General features: G+C 45.6%; 1 protein-coding gene across 1 annotated transcript; it reads left to right on the top strand.

Moving 5' to 3' along the window:
• The first annotated feature begins 11,255 nt into the window (after positions 1-11,255).
• On the top strand, positions 11,256-14,613 carry LOC131274283 (transcription termination factor 1-like). Its single transcript, XM_058279593.2, has one exon. It carries the CDS (start codon positions 11,463-11,465, stop codon positions 12,561-12,563), a length of 1,101 nt encoding a protein of 366 aa, XP_058135576.1. The 5' UTR covers positions 11,256-11,462; the 3' UTR covers positions 12,564-14,613.
• The last annotated feature ends 3,757 nt before the right edge of the window (positions 14,614-18,370 follow it).

Genomic DNA, 18,370 nt, shown 5'->3' with positions numbered 1-18,370 from the left:
TGGGTTTTTTCAATAGTCTATTTTCTTTCGCCCATGAATGGGGCTTAGAGGAGCCGTTCTGGCCCCTCTCCACTCCAGAGCTTTGTTCATTCATTACTTCTTTAACTCATTCACTTGTTCAGCACATCTTCATGGGCACCGATCGCGTGAAAGCATCATAGGGCAGGCTGGCCTCCGTGGTCAACAGAAGACACTGCGTTCTTCCAGAGCCTGCAGGGGGGGAGGGACAGGCAACGACAGGCAAACAGAAGACGGAAAATGCGATCGTGACTCGTGGTGAAGGAGGAGGGGAGTGGCACGAGGTGGCCTGCCCTGGCTGGCGGGAGGCGTGGCCTGCGTGGCGGGCGGGCGACGCGGGGCACTCGGAGCGAGGGGCAGAGAGCGCAGGTCCCGAGGCTCTGGAGGACCTGGTCGCAGGGGCGCGGGGGGCTGCACGTGGCTTTCGGGTGGCAGGGCCGAGTGCGAGCGGGTGACCGCGGCAGGCCCAGGGCGGGCAGGTCTCACCAGCCGAGGAAAGCAACGGGAGACGTCGCCCGGGCCGCAGCGGGAGTGCAGGGAACCCGGGAGCGGGGAATGGGAGCGGGGAATCAGAGCGGGAACCGCGTAGGTTAGTTAGCGCTCTCGGATAGGCTGTAGCCCCTGAAGTGCCCAATCAGTGGGGGGCAGGGGAGGGACCGCACGTCAAGCTTAGGGTACAAATGTCAGTGTTTCTTGCTGTTTGACGCAGCGGCCATTTTATCCAGGTCGCGCACCTGTTCTTGCAAGATCCTTACTAAAATTCTTTTCTCCTCCACAATCGGGTGAGATTTTGTTTTCTTACAGGTGCAGCCTTCTTTCTAACAAAAAACAACAAGCAAACAAACAGAAAAGTCCACTCAGGGCAGCTGAGGGGTCTCAGTGGCTGAGCGCCCGCTGCCCACGCACGAGGCCCCAGGTTCAATCCCCGGCCCCGGTACCTCAAAAAAAAAGGGATAGATGAGGAAGGGAGGTGCAAAGTGCCACCAAGGGACTGCTCTTATGGGGTGTGGCCTCACCAGGCCCTGCCCTGCGTCGCCAGCCCCGACTGCCCCCCAGCACCGAGGCTCCTGGCCAGGAGGCGGGGCGCTTCGCTGCGGGCGTCCAAGGTTGCTCGGCCCCTCGGGCTCACCTCCGCAGTGGTCAGCGGCCTCCCCCCTGTCACGCACACAGTAGGTGCCGTGTGGTCGGCGCCTGGGCCCCCAGCGCCTTACCCGTTGGTGCCTGGTCCAGGCTGGCGGAAGAGAGTGCGGCTATAGGCCGCTTTGGGATTTGCACTGCCGTCCCTCTCCCGGGCCCTGTCGCTGCCAGGGGGCTTAGCAAGCTTCCTCACCTCCAGGTGAAACAGAATAGAAGCAGCGCCGGCAAACAGACCCACAGCACTTGACAGTTAGCGCATGGCTCTCCCAGGCACGTCTACGTTATTTTCGAGGAAGGAAACAAAGGATGGCCCAGTCTTCCCAGAAAACTGTTTCTCATCGTCCTGCAATGCTGTACGCCCATCGCCCTCCTCCAGGCCGCTCGCCCTGCACGCGCTCCTAAATGACCAACGGCAACTCTGTTTTTCCACTTTTTCAGGCCAAGAACTTGGGAGGCGTCCTTCCTCTCATCCCCGCTTCAATCCTCCAGCAAACTCTAAAACAGACGAGAACCTCTACCCCCCACTCGCCCCTCGTCAGAGTCTCGGCAGGTCCCACAGCTAAGGCCACAGCCTCACCGGCTTCCCCGGCTTTTCCCGGCCCCGCGGCCGAGGCTCCAGAGGCAGCCGGGGTCAGCCTCGAGGGGAGAGCAAGCCCGGGCTGCCCCTCTGCTCAGAGCCCGTCGCCAGCTCTGCGGCCCCCTCCCCTCCCGCTGCCCCTCTCCTCCTCCCCGTTCCTAGCTGGTGCCCCATGAATAGTTCTTGAACAAATGGACATGTTCGACTAGGAATTGAGAATGTCCCTGAGCTACGGGCTCCTCGAGAGAATGTCAGCGTCCAGAGGACAGTTCCTGACACCGGCAGGTGCCTCTTGGAGCCCATGTTGTCCTGTCTTGTGAGTGTCCACAGAGCCCTCCTGCGTGGGCGGCCGCAAAGCTGGTGATGAGATGACCCCCTTGGGGGTGGGAGAAGAGTAACACTTCTATGGACTTTCTTTAAGTTAAAGTATATATGTATATTTATCAACATTCAGAGTTGCATATACTTTTTCATTTGCATATACTTGATCATTAAATAGGCACAGTTACTTACAGAGAGAGGTGTGGAATCAGCCGGGGTGATCTGTGCCCAGCCCTGTGTGGGCTCCGAGACTCTTCCGTCTGCTCCCTTGGGTAATGCTTTCCCCAGCCTGGGGTAGGTAATTCCACACTCACGCGGGTCAGCCCCGAGCCAGAGCCTGCAGGGCCTGTGGATCCTTGGTGCTCACACAGCACTGGGGACAGTGTGTTTCCACCAACCAGAGTGGAAAGCCCTGGTATACACAGGGACTTGAGCAGGATCCTGAGAGCAGTATCACCTTAATAGTGGGTATAAATTAGTCCTGGAATAAAGGCTGACAAGCAAGCCTCAGAAGGGTCTAACTTATCCCAGACAATTTAACTGTATGCCAGAATAAAATCCAATACTATTTAAAAGAGGACCACAAAAGCCAGACAGCAACAGTGTATGATTGTAATGTCTGGCATTCAATCAAAAATTACAAGGCATAAGAAAAAGCAGAAAATCAAGATCCATAATTAGGGGGGGAAATCAGTCCATAGAAGTAGATCCAAAAATGACAGAAATGATGGAATTCTCAGACAAAGACATTAGAAAAGCAATTAAAATATGCTCCATATGTTCAATAAGAAAGAAGAAAACATAATCATGACAGATAAAGAGTCGAGGGAAGTGGACTTGGCCCAGTGGATGGGGTGTCCGCCTACCACATGGGAGGTCCACGGTTCAAACCCCGGGCCTCCTTGACCCATGTGGAGCTGGCCCATGCGCAGTGCTGATGCGTGCAAGGAGTGCCCTGCCACGCAGGGGTGTCCCCCGCGTAGGGGAGCCCCACACACAAGACGTGTGCCCCGTAAGGAGAGCCTTCCAGCAGGAAGAAAGTGCAGCCTGCCCAAGAATGGCGCCGCACACATGGAGAGCTGACACAACAAGATGATGCAACAAAAAGAAACACAGATTCCCATGTCACTGACAACAACAGAAGTGGACAAGGAAGAACATGCAGCAAATAGACACTGAGAACAGACAACTGGGGCGGGGGGAATGGGAGAGAAATAAATAAACAAATCTTTAAAAAAAAGAGTCTAAAAGGACTAAATATATTTGGAGATTAAAAAAATTAATATCTGAAATAAAAAAAATCACTGTGTGGAATAACAGCTGAATAAGTACTTCAGAAACTCTCAAAAATGAAGAAAAGATCAGGAGTTAGAAGGCATTTCCATAGAAACTCTCATACATGAAGCAGGGAGAAAAAAGACTGGAAAAATAACACCACCAGTGACATGGGTAAAACAAATGGGAAACATATGTATACCAAGTGATAGAAAGAAAAGAAAGAAAGACAGGGACAAAGCAAAATTTGGAAGAACTAATGGCCAAAACTTCCCTGATTTCAATGGTAACTTTAAAACCACACACCTGAGAAGCTTAACAAACCCCAGATAGAATAAACATTAAGAAAACCACACGAAGGCACATAGTAAACAAATTGCTGAAAATCAGTGATGAAGGGAAATCTAAACACTGCCAGATACAAAAGAGCATTATGTACCTATATAAAGGATGCTCCACACAACCTTAAAAGACTGATGGAATCAGCCCACCTAGATGTTCTCCCTACATAAAGGCAGCTGACACAGGACTTGAATCACATTCCCCCACAGTGGGGAGACATCTTTAAAGGGCTAAACCAAGAAAACACACAAAAACATGTCAACAATGAATTTTTACACAGTAAAAATGTCTTTCAAAATTAGAAATAAAATAAAGACTATTTCAGATAAATAAAAGCTGAGAAAAATCATTGTCAGCAAATCTACACTACAAGAAATGCTGGAGGTTATTCCCGTGGAAATGAAATGATTCCAGATGGAAATCTGGATCTACACAAAGCAGTGGAGAGTGCCAGAAATAGTAAATATATAGATAAATATAAAAGAATTTTTTCTCAGTATATGAATCTCATTAAAAGAAAATTGACTTTTTAAAGCAAAAATAACAATATTGTCATATGGGAGTTACAGTATATGTGGAAGTAAAATCTATGACAATAATAGCACACAGGATGGAAGGCGAGAAATAAAAGGATATTGTTGAGCAATTCTTACCCTACATGTGAAGTGGTATAATATTATTTGAAGGTAGATGTGACAAGTTAAAGATGTATGTTGTAAACTCTAGAGCATCCACTAAAAATATAATAGCTAAGTAGCTAACAGTGGGGATAAAAGAGAACATCGAATAAAGAAACTTCAATTAATCCAAGAGAAGATATAGAAATGGGGAAAGGGAAATAAAGAATAGATGGGACAAATAGCAAGAAGGTAGATTTAAACCCAAACCCAATAATTTTGTTAAACATAAGTAATCTAAACACCAAAATTAAGAGAGAGACTGTCAGACAGGATAAAAAGACAAGATTCAAGTATGTGCTACATACCAGAAATGTACCTTAAACATAAAGTCAAAAATAGCTTAAAAATACAAAGATGGATACATGAAGAAAACTGATAGAATTGAAAGGAGAAATGGATAAGTCCCTGATTATAGCAGGAGGTTCCAGCACCCCCGTATCAGAGTTCAATGAGAAACAGAACATTCGGGATTTATTACAAGACATTGGCTTCTGGACTTACGGGGGTGGGAAAGGAAGGCTGCCGTCGGGCAGGTGGGTGACTTCCCAGTCAGCCTGGACCTCCACGGCAAAGGGCCAAAACACGGGTGGAATCTCTTCTTTCTCTGGAGACGGTGTCATTGAATTTCTTCCTTGTCTTGAGACAATCTCAGTCCTGCTTTTAAGGTCTTCCCAAAGATCTTAAAAGACTGATTAAGGCAGGCCCAGGTAGGGTGATCTCCCCATAAAGTCAACTGATTAGGGACTTCAACTACATCTGCCAAAAATCCCTTCACAGCGGCACCTAGATCCTATTTGATTGAATCACTAGATAACCTAGCTAAGTAGACACATCAAAAAGCCATTGCAACCCCTCTTTCAAAAATTTACAGAAAAGCAGACCTAAAACTAGTAACAATACAGAGGACTTGAAAAATGTCAATCAACATTACTTAATTAGCATTTATAGAACACTGCACCCAACAACAGCAGAACACACACAGAACATTCACGTGGTGCGTTTTCTCACCATAAGGGTATGTTTAACTAGAAATCCATAACAGGGAAGCAGATGTGGCTCAAGGGATTGGGCTCTGCCTACCACGTGAAAGGATCCACGTTCGATCCCTGGGGCCTCCTGGTAAAACAGCATGCCTGCGCAGTGAGCCAGTGCCTGCACAGTGAGCCAGTGCCTGCGCAGTGAGCCAGTGCCTGCGTGGCGAGCCAGTGCCTGCACAGTGAGCCAGTGCCTGCGTGGCAAGCCAGTGCCTGCACAGTGAGCCAGTGCCTGCACAGTGAGCCAGTGCCTGCGTGGCGAGCCAGTGCCTGCACGGTGAGCCAGTGCCTGCACAGTGAGCCAGTGCCTGCGCAGTGAGCCAGTGCCTGCGTGGCGAGCCAGTGCCTGCACAGTGAGCCAGTGCCTGCGTGGCAAGCCAGTGCCTGCGCAGTGAGCCAGTGCCTGCGCGGCGAGCCAGTGCCTGCACGGTGAGCCAGTGCCTGCGCGGCGAGCCAGTGCCTGCGCGGCGAGCCAGTGCCTGCGAGGCGAGCCAGTGCCTGCGCGACGAGCCAGTGCCTGCGCGGCGAGCCAGTGCCTGCGTGGCGAGCCAGTGCCCGCGCAGAGAGCCAGAGCCCACACAAGTGAGTCATGCGGGAAGAAGATGATGCAACAAAAGAGAGACGAAGGGGAGAGTCAAAGTGAGGCATAGCAGAAACCAGGAACTGAGGCGGCTCAAGTGACAGGGAGCCTCTCTCCATATCAGAGGTCCCCAGGATCGAATCCTGGTGAATCCTAGAGGAGGAAAATGAGAAGACAAAAAGAGGAATAGACACAGAAGATCACACAGCAAATGGATACTGACAGCAAAAACAACAGGGTGGGCGGAGGAGGGAGAGGGGGAAAAAAGAAATCAATAACAGAAGGATTTCTGGAAACTTCCTAAATATGTGAAATTAAACAACATACTTTTAAATAACCCAGGGGTCAAAGAGGAAATCACTAAGGAAATTTGAAAATATTCTGAACTGTATGAAAATGAAAATGTAACACATCAGAATGTATAAGGTGTAGCTAAAGTAGTACTCAGAGGAAAATTTATAGCATTAAAATGCTTGTATTAGAAAAGAAATTCCTAATTTTCTAATGTTCCAGCTGCAGAAATGAGAACAAGAAAATCAAATTAAACCCAACCAGCAGAAAGAAGAAGGTAATAAAGTTAAGAAGGGAAACCAGCAAAATAGAAAACAAAAACAGTCAAGGAAATAGATCTCATTGGTTCTTATAAATCCAGAGTTTGGGAGTGCTGCTCTAATCTATACAAAAAACTGTGCAGTAGAGGTAACTATCCTTCTCAGATCTCAGATGAGAAAATTGAGGCTCAGCGAGGTCAGGCGACGTTCTGAAACCAGGCAGTGGATAAGTGGCGGCGCTGGGATTTGAACGCAAGCCATTCTTGCTTTTTAAAGCCCGGGGCTGCCCATGCTGGCCCCACTTGTGTTGAATTGAAGGCATCTGGTGCCACGCATCGTTTGCAAGCCATAAAATGCTTGCCGTTACCGGTGATCCTGTGAAACTAGTACCAGGCTGCGCAAAAGCTTAAGATTTTCAGCCTTCTGCCCGTCCTCCCAGAGAGCCTCTGTGACCCCAGGGCTGTCGTAGGAGAGGCCAGCGACGCTGACAGCTCTGCCACCGCTTCCCCTGGGAGGACGTCGGCCCAGACGTGTGCCGTGGAGAGAACAGGAGGTCTGGGCCTGCGCCAACGGAGCTGGCCAAGGCCCGTGTCCCTTCAAGAAACGGCCTGACTCCTTGGAGGAGATTTATTCCGCAGCACCAAGGAGCGTGCCCAGTCTGTCTCTGTGATAGGGCCGAAGCCCCTCCACGCCTCGCTGGACAGAGGAGGGGGCGGGTGCCCGAGCCTGCCCCGGAACCATCCTCTCTCCAAGCCCTGCTCCAACAAGTCTTGATCTTGGATCTCAAAATGATAGCTGAGAAAAATATGAAGGTGGGCAATGTATTATTATCATTGCACCTATTTGCCCTGCGGGAGGTAGCTGATAGGCCGGTGGTAGTTATTTCCTTGACCTGTCAAGTCAAACAAAATCAGTGCCCAGAGCATCAATCGACACTCTGCAATCACCGGGCGTCATCTTGTTTGCTCATCAGCTTTTGGGGTAAGTTTGGGTAAAAAACAGCTTTGAAAACAGAGACAAATCCAAACACATATGTGACCCGTGGATGATGCAATGGCAAACCCTCGTGTACTGTCTTAAAATCCTGAGCAAGATACTAAATAAAAACCTTAAAAATAGAACACACACTCACAACGCTTGGGCAAGTCGGGGCGTGGCGCGGTCATCGGTGGCACTTGCGGAGGACTCTAGTTCCAGAACTTGGGAGCTTTCCTGAGTCACAGACAACTCCGGGCAGGGGAGAAGCTTTCCCTGTGCTTGCCTCAGATTGACAGGTGATTATGTTTTATTGGAGCAGAAACATTTCCAGACTAATTTGTTCCTTCACTCATCTGGATAAAAAGTGGAGCACTGGGGAGAGAGAGAAAACAGGAGGGGACTGAGTGAACTAAGTCTAACTCAGACCCAAACTGCTCGTGCCGTAGGCCCACCTTCCAAACGCAGGAGCACAGCAAATTCAAACACCATCTATTGAGGGGCGAGGGGCCCACCTTTTTGTACCTTGCAGAATGCTTCCTTTCTCTCCTGTTTCCTCTCGTCTCCCCAGCCCTCACCCCCCACTGGCAGATGAACTTGATTCTCTTGTCACAGGCGTCCATCAAAATCAAACTATTAGCTCTCTTTGAAGGAGCGTGTTCTGCAGTTACTTGGAAAACAGAGGAAAGCCTGGAAAGGCTCCGCCGTGCCTGGCTGTGCCTGCTGTTGGCGGGCGTTGCCGAGCGCAGGGTCGTCTTCTACTGATGGAACACATCCCCAGGGCTGGTTTTGGGTTGATAAATGCTAGTATGGAGACAGCTCGTTTTTTTTTTCAGGGACAGAGAGAGGGTGGAAAATTTGCATGTCTGAAAATATCTTTATTTCACCCTCACAAGAATTTCATAGATGGTCTGTGTGTGTGATACTAGCTTGGAACTTGCTCTTCCTCGGAATTTTAAAGGCGTTTCTCCACTGTCCTTTGTGTTTGAGTGTGTTGTTGAGGGACCCAAAGCGTCCCTTATTCTCGATCTTTTGCATGAAGACACTTACCCACCGAGCACTGGAAGCCTGTAACATTTTTTTATTAATTCCAGTGGCCTGAAATTTTACCATAGTACAACACATCGGAGGCTGAGTTTATTTTGTCCATTACATTGGGCATTGAAGGGGCCTCTTTAATAAGTTCTAGAAATATTTCTTGAGTTACTTCTTTGATTTTTCCCATCTTCTTCATCTCTTCACCTCCCCGCCTCCGATGCATGCACATTTTCTGTGTTCTCTTTCTCTAGAATTCCTGTATCCAGCTATTGGTTCTCCAATTTTATTGTATTTTTATCTACTATTCACCAAGATATGGGCCATAAAACAAATTTCAACAAAATTAAAAGAAATGCATCATGTGAACTATGTTATCTGGCCAGAGTAGAATTAAACTAGAAATCGACAATATGTATTTCCATTTATTTAAAAATTAAACTACATACTTCTAAATATCTTTTAGATTATTTTTAGAATTTTTAGAGTATTTTGACCTGGGTCAAAAAATAAAAAGGAAATTTTAAAAGGTTAACTGAAAAAGAAAACAGAACGTGGGGCGGTTTGCAGGGTGCTGGCGAGGCAGTGCTAAACGTATACATTTGAAAAGAAGAAAATTCCTAAATATAAAAATCTAAGCTTCTACCTTAAAAGCCCAGGAAAGGAAGAACACAGTGAGTTTAAAGTAAGAAGAAGAAAGGGAATAATAAAGAGCAGAAATCAATGAACTTAAAAACAGAAACACAATAGAGAAAATCAACAAAACCAAAAGCTGGTTCTTTGAACAGAAAAATAACATTGATAAGCATCCAGCTAGAATTATCAAGAAAAAAGAGAAAAGAAGGCATTAATTACCAATATCAGAAATGAAAGAGGGATATCACTACAGATCCCACAGGGACAAAATGTCCTAATAGAGGACATAGTAAGGGACCATTAGCTTGTATGCCAATAAACTTAATAATATAAGCGTAATGAATCAATTTCCTGAATGGCATATACTACCAAAGCTAATCAAAGAAGAATCAGATAACTTGAATAGCTTCAGATCTAATAAAAATATTGAATTCATATTTAAATATTTTTCTTCAAAGAAAACAGCCCAGATGGCTTGACTGGTGACTCCTGCCAAACATTTAAGAAATAAATAAGGGGAATTCCTCACAAACTGTTCCAGAAGATAGAAGATGAGGAACATTTTCCAACTTATTTTATGAGGCCAGGATTACCCTAATACCAAAACCAGGCAAAGATATTTCAAGTAAAGACTACAGACCAATATCCTTCATACATTAGACTTCAAAAACTCTTAACAAAGTTTTAGCAAATTAAATCCGGCAGTATATAAAAGCATCAGACATCATGACCGCATGCTGTTTATCCTAGGAATGTAAGCTTGGTTCAATATTTGAAAACAGACACGTGTAACTCGCTGTATCAGCAGACCAAAAGAGAAAAATCACATGGTCATCGCAATATACACGGTAAGAGCATTTAACAAAATTCAGTACCCATTAATGCTTTAAAAGATTATGGTAACTGAGACTAGAAGAATGTCCTCAACCTGATAATGGAAATTTGTGGTGAAAGACTAACATCATACTTTCCCATCACACTTAAGAAGGAAAATAAGGTAGGGGTATCTACTCTTAGATTTTGAGCAGTGAAATCAGACTGGAAAAAGTGGTAAAAGGGCTACAGATCAAAAGTAAGATATAAAATGGTTTTTGTATGAACTAAACATGGCCATCTATGTAAAAAATCCCTAGCAATCTGAAAAGCTACTAGAACTAATTAGCAAGCTTAGCAAAGTGGCTGGGCACAACTTACAAAAATTAATTGTATTTCTGTTTACTAGAAATAGACTATTGGAAATTGAATTAAAAAGCAATACTATTTACAATAACATCACATGACATACTTAGTGGTAAATATTACAAAATATGTGTAAAATTTGTTTGCTGAAAACCACAAAACCTTGGTAAAATTCAAGAAGACCTAAATAAACAAGGAGATGTACCATGTTCATGGATTAGAAAACCTGGTACTGTTAAGATGTCAATTAGACCCAAACTGATGTATAGACTGAATGCCTATGATCAGGCTTTGTGGAAGACACACTGCATGAATTCAAGACATACCATAATATCTCTGTAATCAAGATAGTGTGGGACTGGCGTGAGGGTAGATACACAGATCAAGAAGAGTCCAGAGATAGACCAGCATATCGGTGGTCAGCAGGTTCTCAACCAATGTGCCTGCTTGAGTCAATAGAATAAGGAGACTTTTCAACAAATGGTATAGAACAGCTAGACGTTATATGCAAAAAAAATATGAAACCTTGACCTATTGCTTGCACCATCTACAAAATTCAACTCACAATGGTCATAGATCTAAAATCTAAAACTGTAAAACACCTAGGAGAAAATCTAACAAAAATCTTTGTAATAAAGTTTAGGCAGAGATTTCTTAGAGGGGATACAAAAAAAAAAAAAAAAAAAGACTCCAAAAATAATTGATAGGGGGAAGCGGATGTGGGTCAAGGGATTGAGCTCTCACTTACCACGTGAGTGGTCCCGGGTTCCATTCCCAGTGCATCCTAAAGCAGATGAGCAAGACAGCAAGCTGATGTGACAGGCTGGCACGATGAGCTGATGCAACAAGCTGATGCAACAAGAGACACAAGAAGGAAAACATGACTTCCGCCTCCACAAGGCAGCAGTTCCGGGTCGAAAGAAAGATGGCGGCGGCTTCGAACGGTTAGAATCTATAAATGATGAAAGCAATTTGGAATCTGCTAAAGATTCTGAAAAAAGATATTTATCTGACGATTCAGGAGATTCAGATGATTCAGGTGTGGATTTGGAGTCAGCCGTGAAGCAGCTGCAAGAATTTATTCCTGATATAAAGGAAAGAGCTGCCACTACAATTAAGCGAATGTATCGGGATGACTTAGGACGGTTTAAAGAATTTAAAGCACAAGGTGTCTCTATTAAATTTGGCAAGTTTTCAGTAAAGGAGAATAAACAGTTGGAGACAAATGTGCAAGAATTTCTATCCCTGACGGGAATTGAGAATGCAGACAAGCTGCTGTACACTGACAGATATCCAGAGGAGAAATCAATAATCACGGACTTAAAAAGAAAACACTCATTTAGATTGCACATTGGTAAGGGCATTGCTCGGCCTTGGAAATTAGTATACTATAGAGCAAAGAAGATGTTTGATATTAATAATTACAAAGGCAGGTATAGTGAAGGAGATGTTAAGAAGTTAAAGGTATACCATTCCCTCCATGGAAATGATTGGAAAAAGATTGGTGAGATGGTGGCCCGAAGTAGCCTCTCTGTTGCCCTGAAATACTCCCAGATCAGCAGTCAAAGAAATCGTGGTACTTGGAGTAAGACAGAAACGCAGAAATTAATCAAGGCTGTTGAAGAAGTGATTCTAAGGAAAATGTCTCTCCAGGAGTTAAAAGATGTGGATTCTAAGCTCCAAGAAAATCCTGAAAACCGTCTATCAATTGTTTGGGAAAAGCTTTACAAGGGCATATCTTGGGTAGAAGTAGAAGCTAAAGTGGAAACAAGAAATTGGATGCAGTGTAAAAGTAAGTGGACTGAAATTCTAACCAAAAGGATGACTAATGGCCGGGATATATACCGTGGAGTCAATGCCCTACAGGCCAAAATCAACCTTATTGAGAGGTTATATGAAGTAAATGTGGAAGATGCTAATGAAATAGATTGGGAAGATCTTGCTACTGTCATAGGTGATGTTCCTCCATCTTATGTTCAAAATAAATTTTATAAGCTGAAAGCTACCTGTGTCCCCTTTTGGCAGAAAAAGACATTTCCAGAGATTATAGATTACCTTTATGAGAACAGTCTACCTTTGCTTAAGGAAAAATTAGTTCTGAAGATGGAAAAAGAAGGCACTGAAATCCAGACTCCTGTGGCACCAAAGCAAGTTTTTCTATTTAGTGACATTTTTTATTGTGAAGATAACAGTGAGGAAGAAGACACAGATGAAAAAAATTAAGCAGAGGTTACCATTTGTTATTTCTTAGTTTGGTTGTATTTATATACATAAACGTGTGTCTGCAAATCTATTTTCAGTATTGATGTTTATTAAAGAATGTGCAATAACCAGCAGAAAGGTTTGAAAACAATAATTTGTGTTGTGCAGCATTAAAAATTTTTTGACATATTCATATTAAAGTTTGTTTGAATGTGAAAAGAAAGAGGAACATATCGTAAATTTAGTATTTGTATACCACTATATTGAAAATAATTATAACTAAGAGTTTTATAAAACAAAACTATCCCAAGTCCCTTTTTTTATATCAGAGGGTAGATCGTATCATATGAACATTTCATTATATGGATTTGACTGTATGTGCTCAGCAAAATTGAGAAAATTAACAGTTTTTTTTCTGTTTTTCATGTTGTTCATACGTATGCCATCAGTGTTTATAAGCATTAGATGGAGGTTGTAGATCTCCTGTTCTTCAAACTGGGCTTGGTTCCCATCTACCTAGCATAGTATGTGCATCTTATCTTCCTGAATGTGATACCAGTGTTTGAGACATATTTTTCATACAAGTTGCCCTCTCAAAGTAAGTCACCTAATTCCTCTGGTGTTCAGCTGAAGAAAAAAGCAACAGCCCATTCCATTGCTATAGAAAAACTGTTAGACTTATGGAAAGATGGTGTGTCAGTCTCATATAAAATTCATTCTTAATGGATATTCAAGGTTTTGGGTTTTGGGGATTTGTGTGTGTGTGTGTGTGTGTGTGTGTGTGTTATTTAGGAGGTGCCAGAGATTTAACCTGGGACCTCATACATGTGAAGCAGGCACTCAACCACTGAGCTGCATCCACTCCTCTCAAGGATAATTTCAATGTTGGGCTCCTTAATCAGTCAGGGGTCAGTCAGGAAAACCAAAATCACTCTAGATATTTCTAACAGAGAAGGCGTAATATAGGGATTATTAACAAAATGGTTAGATGGGATGGAGGAGCATAAAGAGAAAAGTTGAATTGCCCAGAGATCAGGGATTGCAGGGAAGCCGCTGCAGCCCCTGCAGAGCCCCCTGCAGAGCCTGCCCTCACGTGCCCACATGCTGCCTTCCGGCTGCTCCACAAGCTCTAGGTTGTCTGTTACTGCTGCCCTTGCAGGAGCATATGTTCCTCTGCCCCTTGGCTGCCACATGACCACCACAGGGACCTGCTGTCTCCATGGAACACAGTGGCTTCTGCCTCTCTCCTGCCTTCCAGTCTCTCACAAGTGCCTCCCATGGGCAGCCCCTTAAGCAGAACCCTGCTGGCAAGGGAATCAGAGAAATCAGACTTGTAGCCACATCTGTATAGGGGAGAGCATGAAAGAAAGTGTGGTAAACAATATCTAGTACAGTGATTTTTTTCACCATACACGCCAAGATGAAATTTCACTATCTCCTTAGTATTCTCTTTGATGTTATGAATATAATGTTAGGTAATTAAACTACAAAGCTATACATTTCCCCAAACTTGTTATATTTGAAGAGGGAAGAATACAGTGAAACAACAAGTTTATGGGTCCTTATTTACCACTATATCCCTAGTACCTATTGCAGTGCTATGCAAATAATAGATAACCAATAAATATTCAATAAATTATGTTTTCTTTCCAGGAAGCATTTCCCTTTCAGTCACCCTCTTCTATTCCTCAAATATACCAAATGGTATATTCTTTTTGAAGGACAATCTGGTGAAATACATCAAAAGCCTTAAGGAAGTATATATTCTGTGACCCAGCAATTCCACTTCCAGAAATTTATCCTAAGGAAATAATAGAACTAATATGTAAAAATGGCACATTTATAATAGAGGAAAAAATGGAAAAATAAATGTTCTAGTAGGAAATTTGTTAAATTATATTTCTAGATTGAAATATGCAGTAATTTTAAATGATAGTTTTGATTGACATGGAAAAGGTTAACAATATTAGTGACTGAAATATTTCAGAAAAGTATGTATATTTTCTTAATTTTTTTTCCTTAATTTTGTAAAGTTAAAAAATAAAGGAAATCAAATGTGTATGATGGGTAATATTTGTGCTCCGTTATTTTATCCATTAAACTTCTGTACTTGTAAAAAAAAAAAAAAAAAAAAAAAAGAAGGAAAACATAATGAGAGAAATACCATCCCTTCACCCTGTTCCCTATATGCTCTACAGCAAATGGGGAGCAGAGGTGGCTCAAGCCATTAGGCACCTCCTCCCACATGGGAGGTCCTGGATTCAGTTCCCTGTGCCTCCTAAAAAAGGAAGACAAGCAGACGCAATGAGCAGACACGGCAAGTGCAAACAACAAGGGGGTGGGAGAAATAAATACGTTAAACAAATCTTTTTTAAAAATTGATAAACTGAATCAAAATTAAAAGCTTCTGGGAAGCGGACTTGGCCCAATGGATCGGGCATCTGCCTACCACATGGGAGGTCCAGGGTTCAAACCCCGGGCCTCCTGACCCGTGTGGAGCTGGCCCATGCGCAGTGCTGATGCGCGCAAGGAGTGCCCTGCCACGCTGGGGTGTCCCCGTGTAGGGGAGCCCCACGCGCAAGGACTGCGCCCGTAAGGAGAGCCGCCCAGTGCGAAAGAAAGTGCAGCCTGCCCAGGAGTGGCGCCGCCCACACGGAGAGCTGACACAGCAAGATGATGCAACAAAGAGAAACACAGATTCCCAGTGCCGCTGATAAGGATAGAAGCGGTCACAGAAGAACACACAGCAAATGGACACAGAGAACAGACAACTGGGGAGGGGGCAAGGAGAGGGGAAGGGGAGAGAAATAAATAAGTCTTTAAAAAATAAATTAAAAGCTTCTGTTCTTTAAATATTTTCTTAAGAAAATGAGAAAAACAAGGCACAAACTAATAGAAAATATTTACAAAATGCATGTCTGATAAGGACTTGTACTCAGAATATATAATTCTCATAACTCAACACTAAGACAGTTCAGTAAAAAATGAAATAATGCAAAAAAAGATGCTCAAAATCATTAGTCACTAGGAAAATTAAAATGACTGTGAATTGCCACTATATACCTATTTGAATAGCTAATTTTTTAAAAAAAATTAAAAGAAAAGAAAAAAAACAGACACCAGCAGTTGATGCATATGCAGAGCTGGTGGAATTGCATCCACTTCTGGCAGGAATTCAAAAGTCCAGCCACTTGGGAAAACAGTTTGACAGTTTCTTGTGCAGTTGAATGTGCCCCAGGATCCAGCCGTCCCCCATGTCAGTTTCTCCTCGTGAGAAAGGAGGCCTCTGACCACAGGACATCTGACGAGAATATTCAGAGCAGCTTTATTCCTGATAGCCAAAGACCGAGAAAACCCAACTGTGGCCATTGCCCAGGGGAAAGCTTCTCAGGGCGAAAAAGCAGGTGCTGACAGAGCAACGGGGTCTCACGGCATTTCAAAGGAAGCTCTTGGAAAGTTCCGTAATGCAGGGTCCTAGTCACATGATAACCTGGAATGGCCGAGCCAGAGGGTCAGCAGAGAAGAAGGGGCAGAGGTCGAGGGAGTTGAGCCCAGAGCAGAAAGCTGATGAGTCGTTCTGTTCTATTCTATTCTATTCTATTCTATTCTATTCTATTCTATTCTATTCTATTCTATTCTATTCTATTCTATTCTATTCTATTCTATTCTATTCTATTCTATTCTATTCTATTCCTCTCTGTTCTGTTCCGTTCTGTGTTCTGTTCTATTTTAAAATTTCCAATCGCTGGAAACACCCTTTCTCTGCCCAGAGGCAGCCCCCCTGCCCCTTTCCCATGCCCAGCTCTTCCTCACCTCTAAATTACTTTCTATCTCCAAGACTTTCTATTTCCAGAGACTTTACATCAGTGAAATCGTACAGCATTTGTCCTCTGAGCCTGGCTTATTTCACTCAGTGTAAAGTTTTCAAGGTCCCTCCGTGTGGCAGCCCTTCTCAGAACCCCATTCTTTTCTTCAGCTGCATAGTCTTCCACTGTCTGGATTTACCACATTGTGTTTATCCTTCGTCTGCTGATGGGTGTTGTTAACGGTTTTCACCTCTTGTCTACTGTAAATAATGCTGCTGTGAAAGTTGGGGTACAAGTGTCAGTTTGCGGACCTATTCTCACTTCCTTTGGGTACTGTATTGTGTTAGTCAGGCAAGGGGGTGCTGATGCAAAGTACCAGAACTCTGTGGGTTTTTATAAGGGGTGTTTATTTAGGTAGAAGCTACAGTCACAAGGCCCTAAAGGTCCAATACAAGGTACCAGGAGAGGTTTGTTCTCGCCAAATGTCTGTTGCCACATGTTGGAGCCAGAGGGCGGGCGACGTCCGCGAGGGTCCAGCCTTCCTCTTCCTCTCAAGGCTCCCTGGCCCTGCTCCTTCCCATCTCCAGGTGGCTGGAGGGCTCGTTTCTTTCCGCTCAGCCGCTCTATTCTCTTCAGCTGGAAACTACCAGGCGAGTGGCTCACCTCTCCTCCCGGGCCTCGGGATCCTCTTCCTTGTCTACCGAGCTCCCTTCCTTGGCGTGTCTCTTCTTCTGTCTCCTTGACTGAGCGTCCGTTTGTGTAGCCCAAGGGGGCAGGGGCTCAGCCCTGCATGCTCTAATGACATGATCAAATCTTGACTTAATCAAGTAAAGGCAAAGCCTTTGAATTTAAATCAATCAAAGCGTATCACACCTGGAGGAACAGACCAGTTTACAAACATAATCAATATCTCTTTTTGGAATTCATAAGTCATGTCAAACTGCCCCAGCTACACCCCTAGGAATGGAACTGCCGGGTCCTACGGTAAGCCTGTATTTAATATTTTGAGGAACCACCAAACTCCTTTCCATGTTGGCTGCCCCTTTTGACGTCCCTTATCAGGGTCCTGCATCTCCCCTGCGGAGGGGCTGTAGCTGTACCGCTGTGAACGGTTGTCGAGTCATCCACCTGCACCTCTAGAGAGTGGGTTATGGGACGTCAATGATGCCTCAATGAAACCAAATTCAAAAAGAACACGAAAGGCACGGGCCCAGGGCTGGGCAGGTGCTCGATGGAAAGGAGACCCTCGTGTCGTCACTGCAGGAGTTGGGGGCCCAGGGCCACAGCCGGGAGGAGGTGGGAAGAGCCCAGCAAGGGAGGGTCAGCATGGCCCGAGGCAGGCGGGGCGGGTGGGCTCGCGGGGAGGGGGCTAAAGCTTCGCGAGGCAGATGGCGAGGCCCGAGTGGCCACCAGAGCAGAGCCGACGCCACGCGTTCTCAGCCCCGTCCCCGAGCTTCTCCCCGAGAGGGACTCCGTGCCCCGCAGCGACGCCGTTTCTCCCCGCTGCCCCCGGGCCTGGCCGTGTGGCTGTGGCTTCTCTGCCCACCTGAATTTGTCCCCATCAGCCTCAGAGTGCCTGAGGGGGGCGGGGGCTCCTGGGGCCGCTAGGCCTCTGCGGGGGGCGCTGGGGATGGGGACCGAGGCCCCCCCAGCTCTCTGCTTCTACCCGGAGAGGAGCCAAGGCCTGGGATTCAGAGGGGGGCTGCCAGCAAGGCTTCCTGGGGGTCTCCCGCACGGGCGCTCAGCCCCCCGGAGGGCGGCCCACGCTGGGGCGTCTGCCCCTCGACAGCTCTCAAGCTCAGCCATCATCGGGCCCAGGCGCGTGTCCCCGAAGATGCCCGCCTCCCTGCCCCATGGCCCGGCCCGCCGTGGCCAGCGCGACGGCACGGGAAGTGCGCTGTGACCTCAGGCAGCCTGGCGCGGGGGGCACGGGCGGTGGGAGGGCCGGGGTGCGGGAGAGGGCGCTGCGTCGCTCGTTAGCCAGCGTGGAGGGGCTGGGGGGCGCGGGAGCCCCTGGGGCCC

Source organism: Dasypus novemcinctus, chromosome 18 (assembly GCF_030445035.2).
Source record: "Dasypus novemcinctus isolate mDasNov1 chromosome 18, mDasNov1.1.hap2, whole genome shotgun sequence".
NCBI lineage: Eukaryota > Metazoa > Chordata > Mammalia > Cingulata > Dasypodidae > Dasypus > Dasypus novemcinctus.
This window is presented reverse-complemented; position numbering and strand designations above follow the sequence as displayed.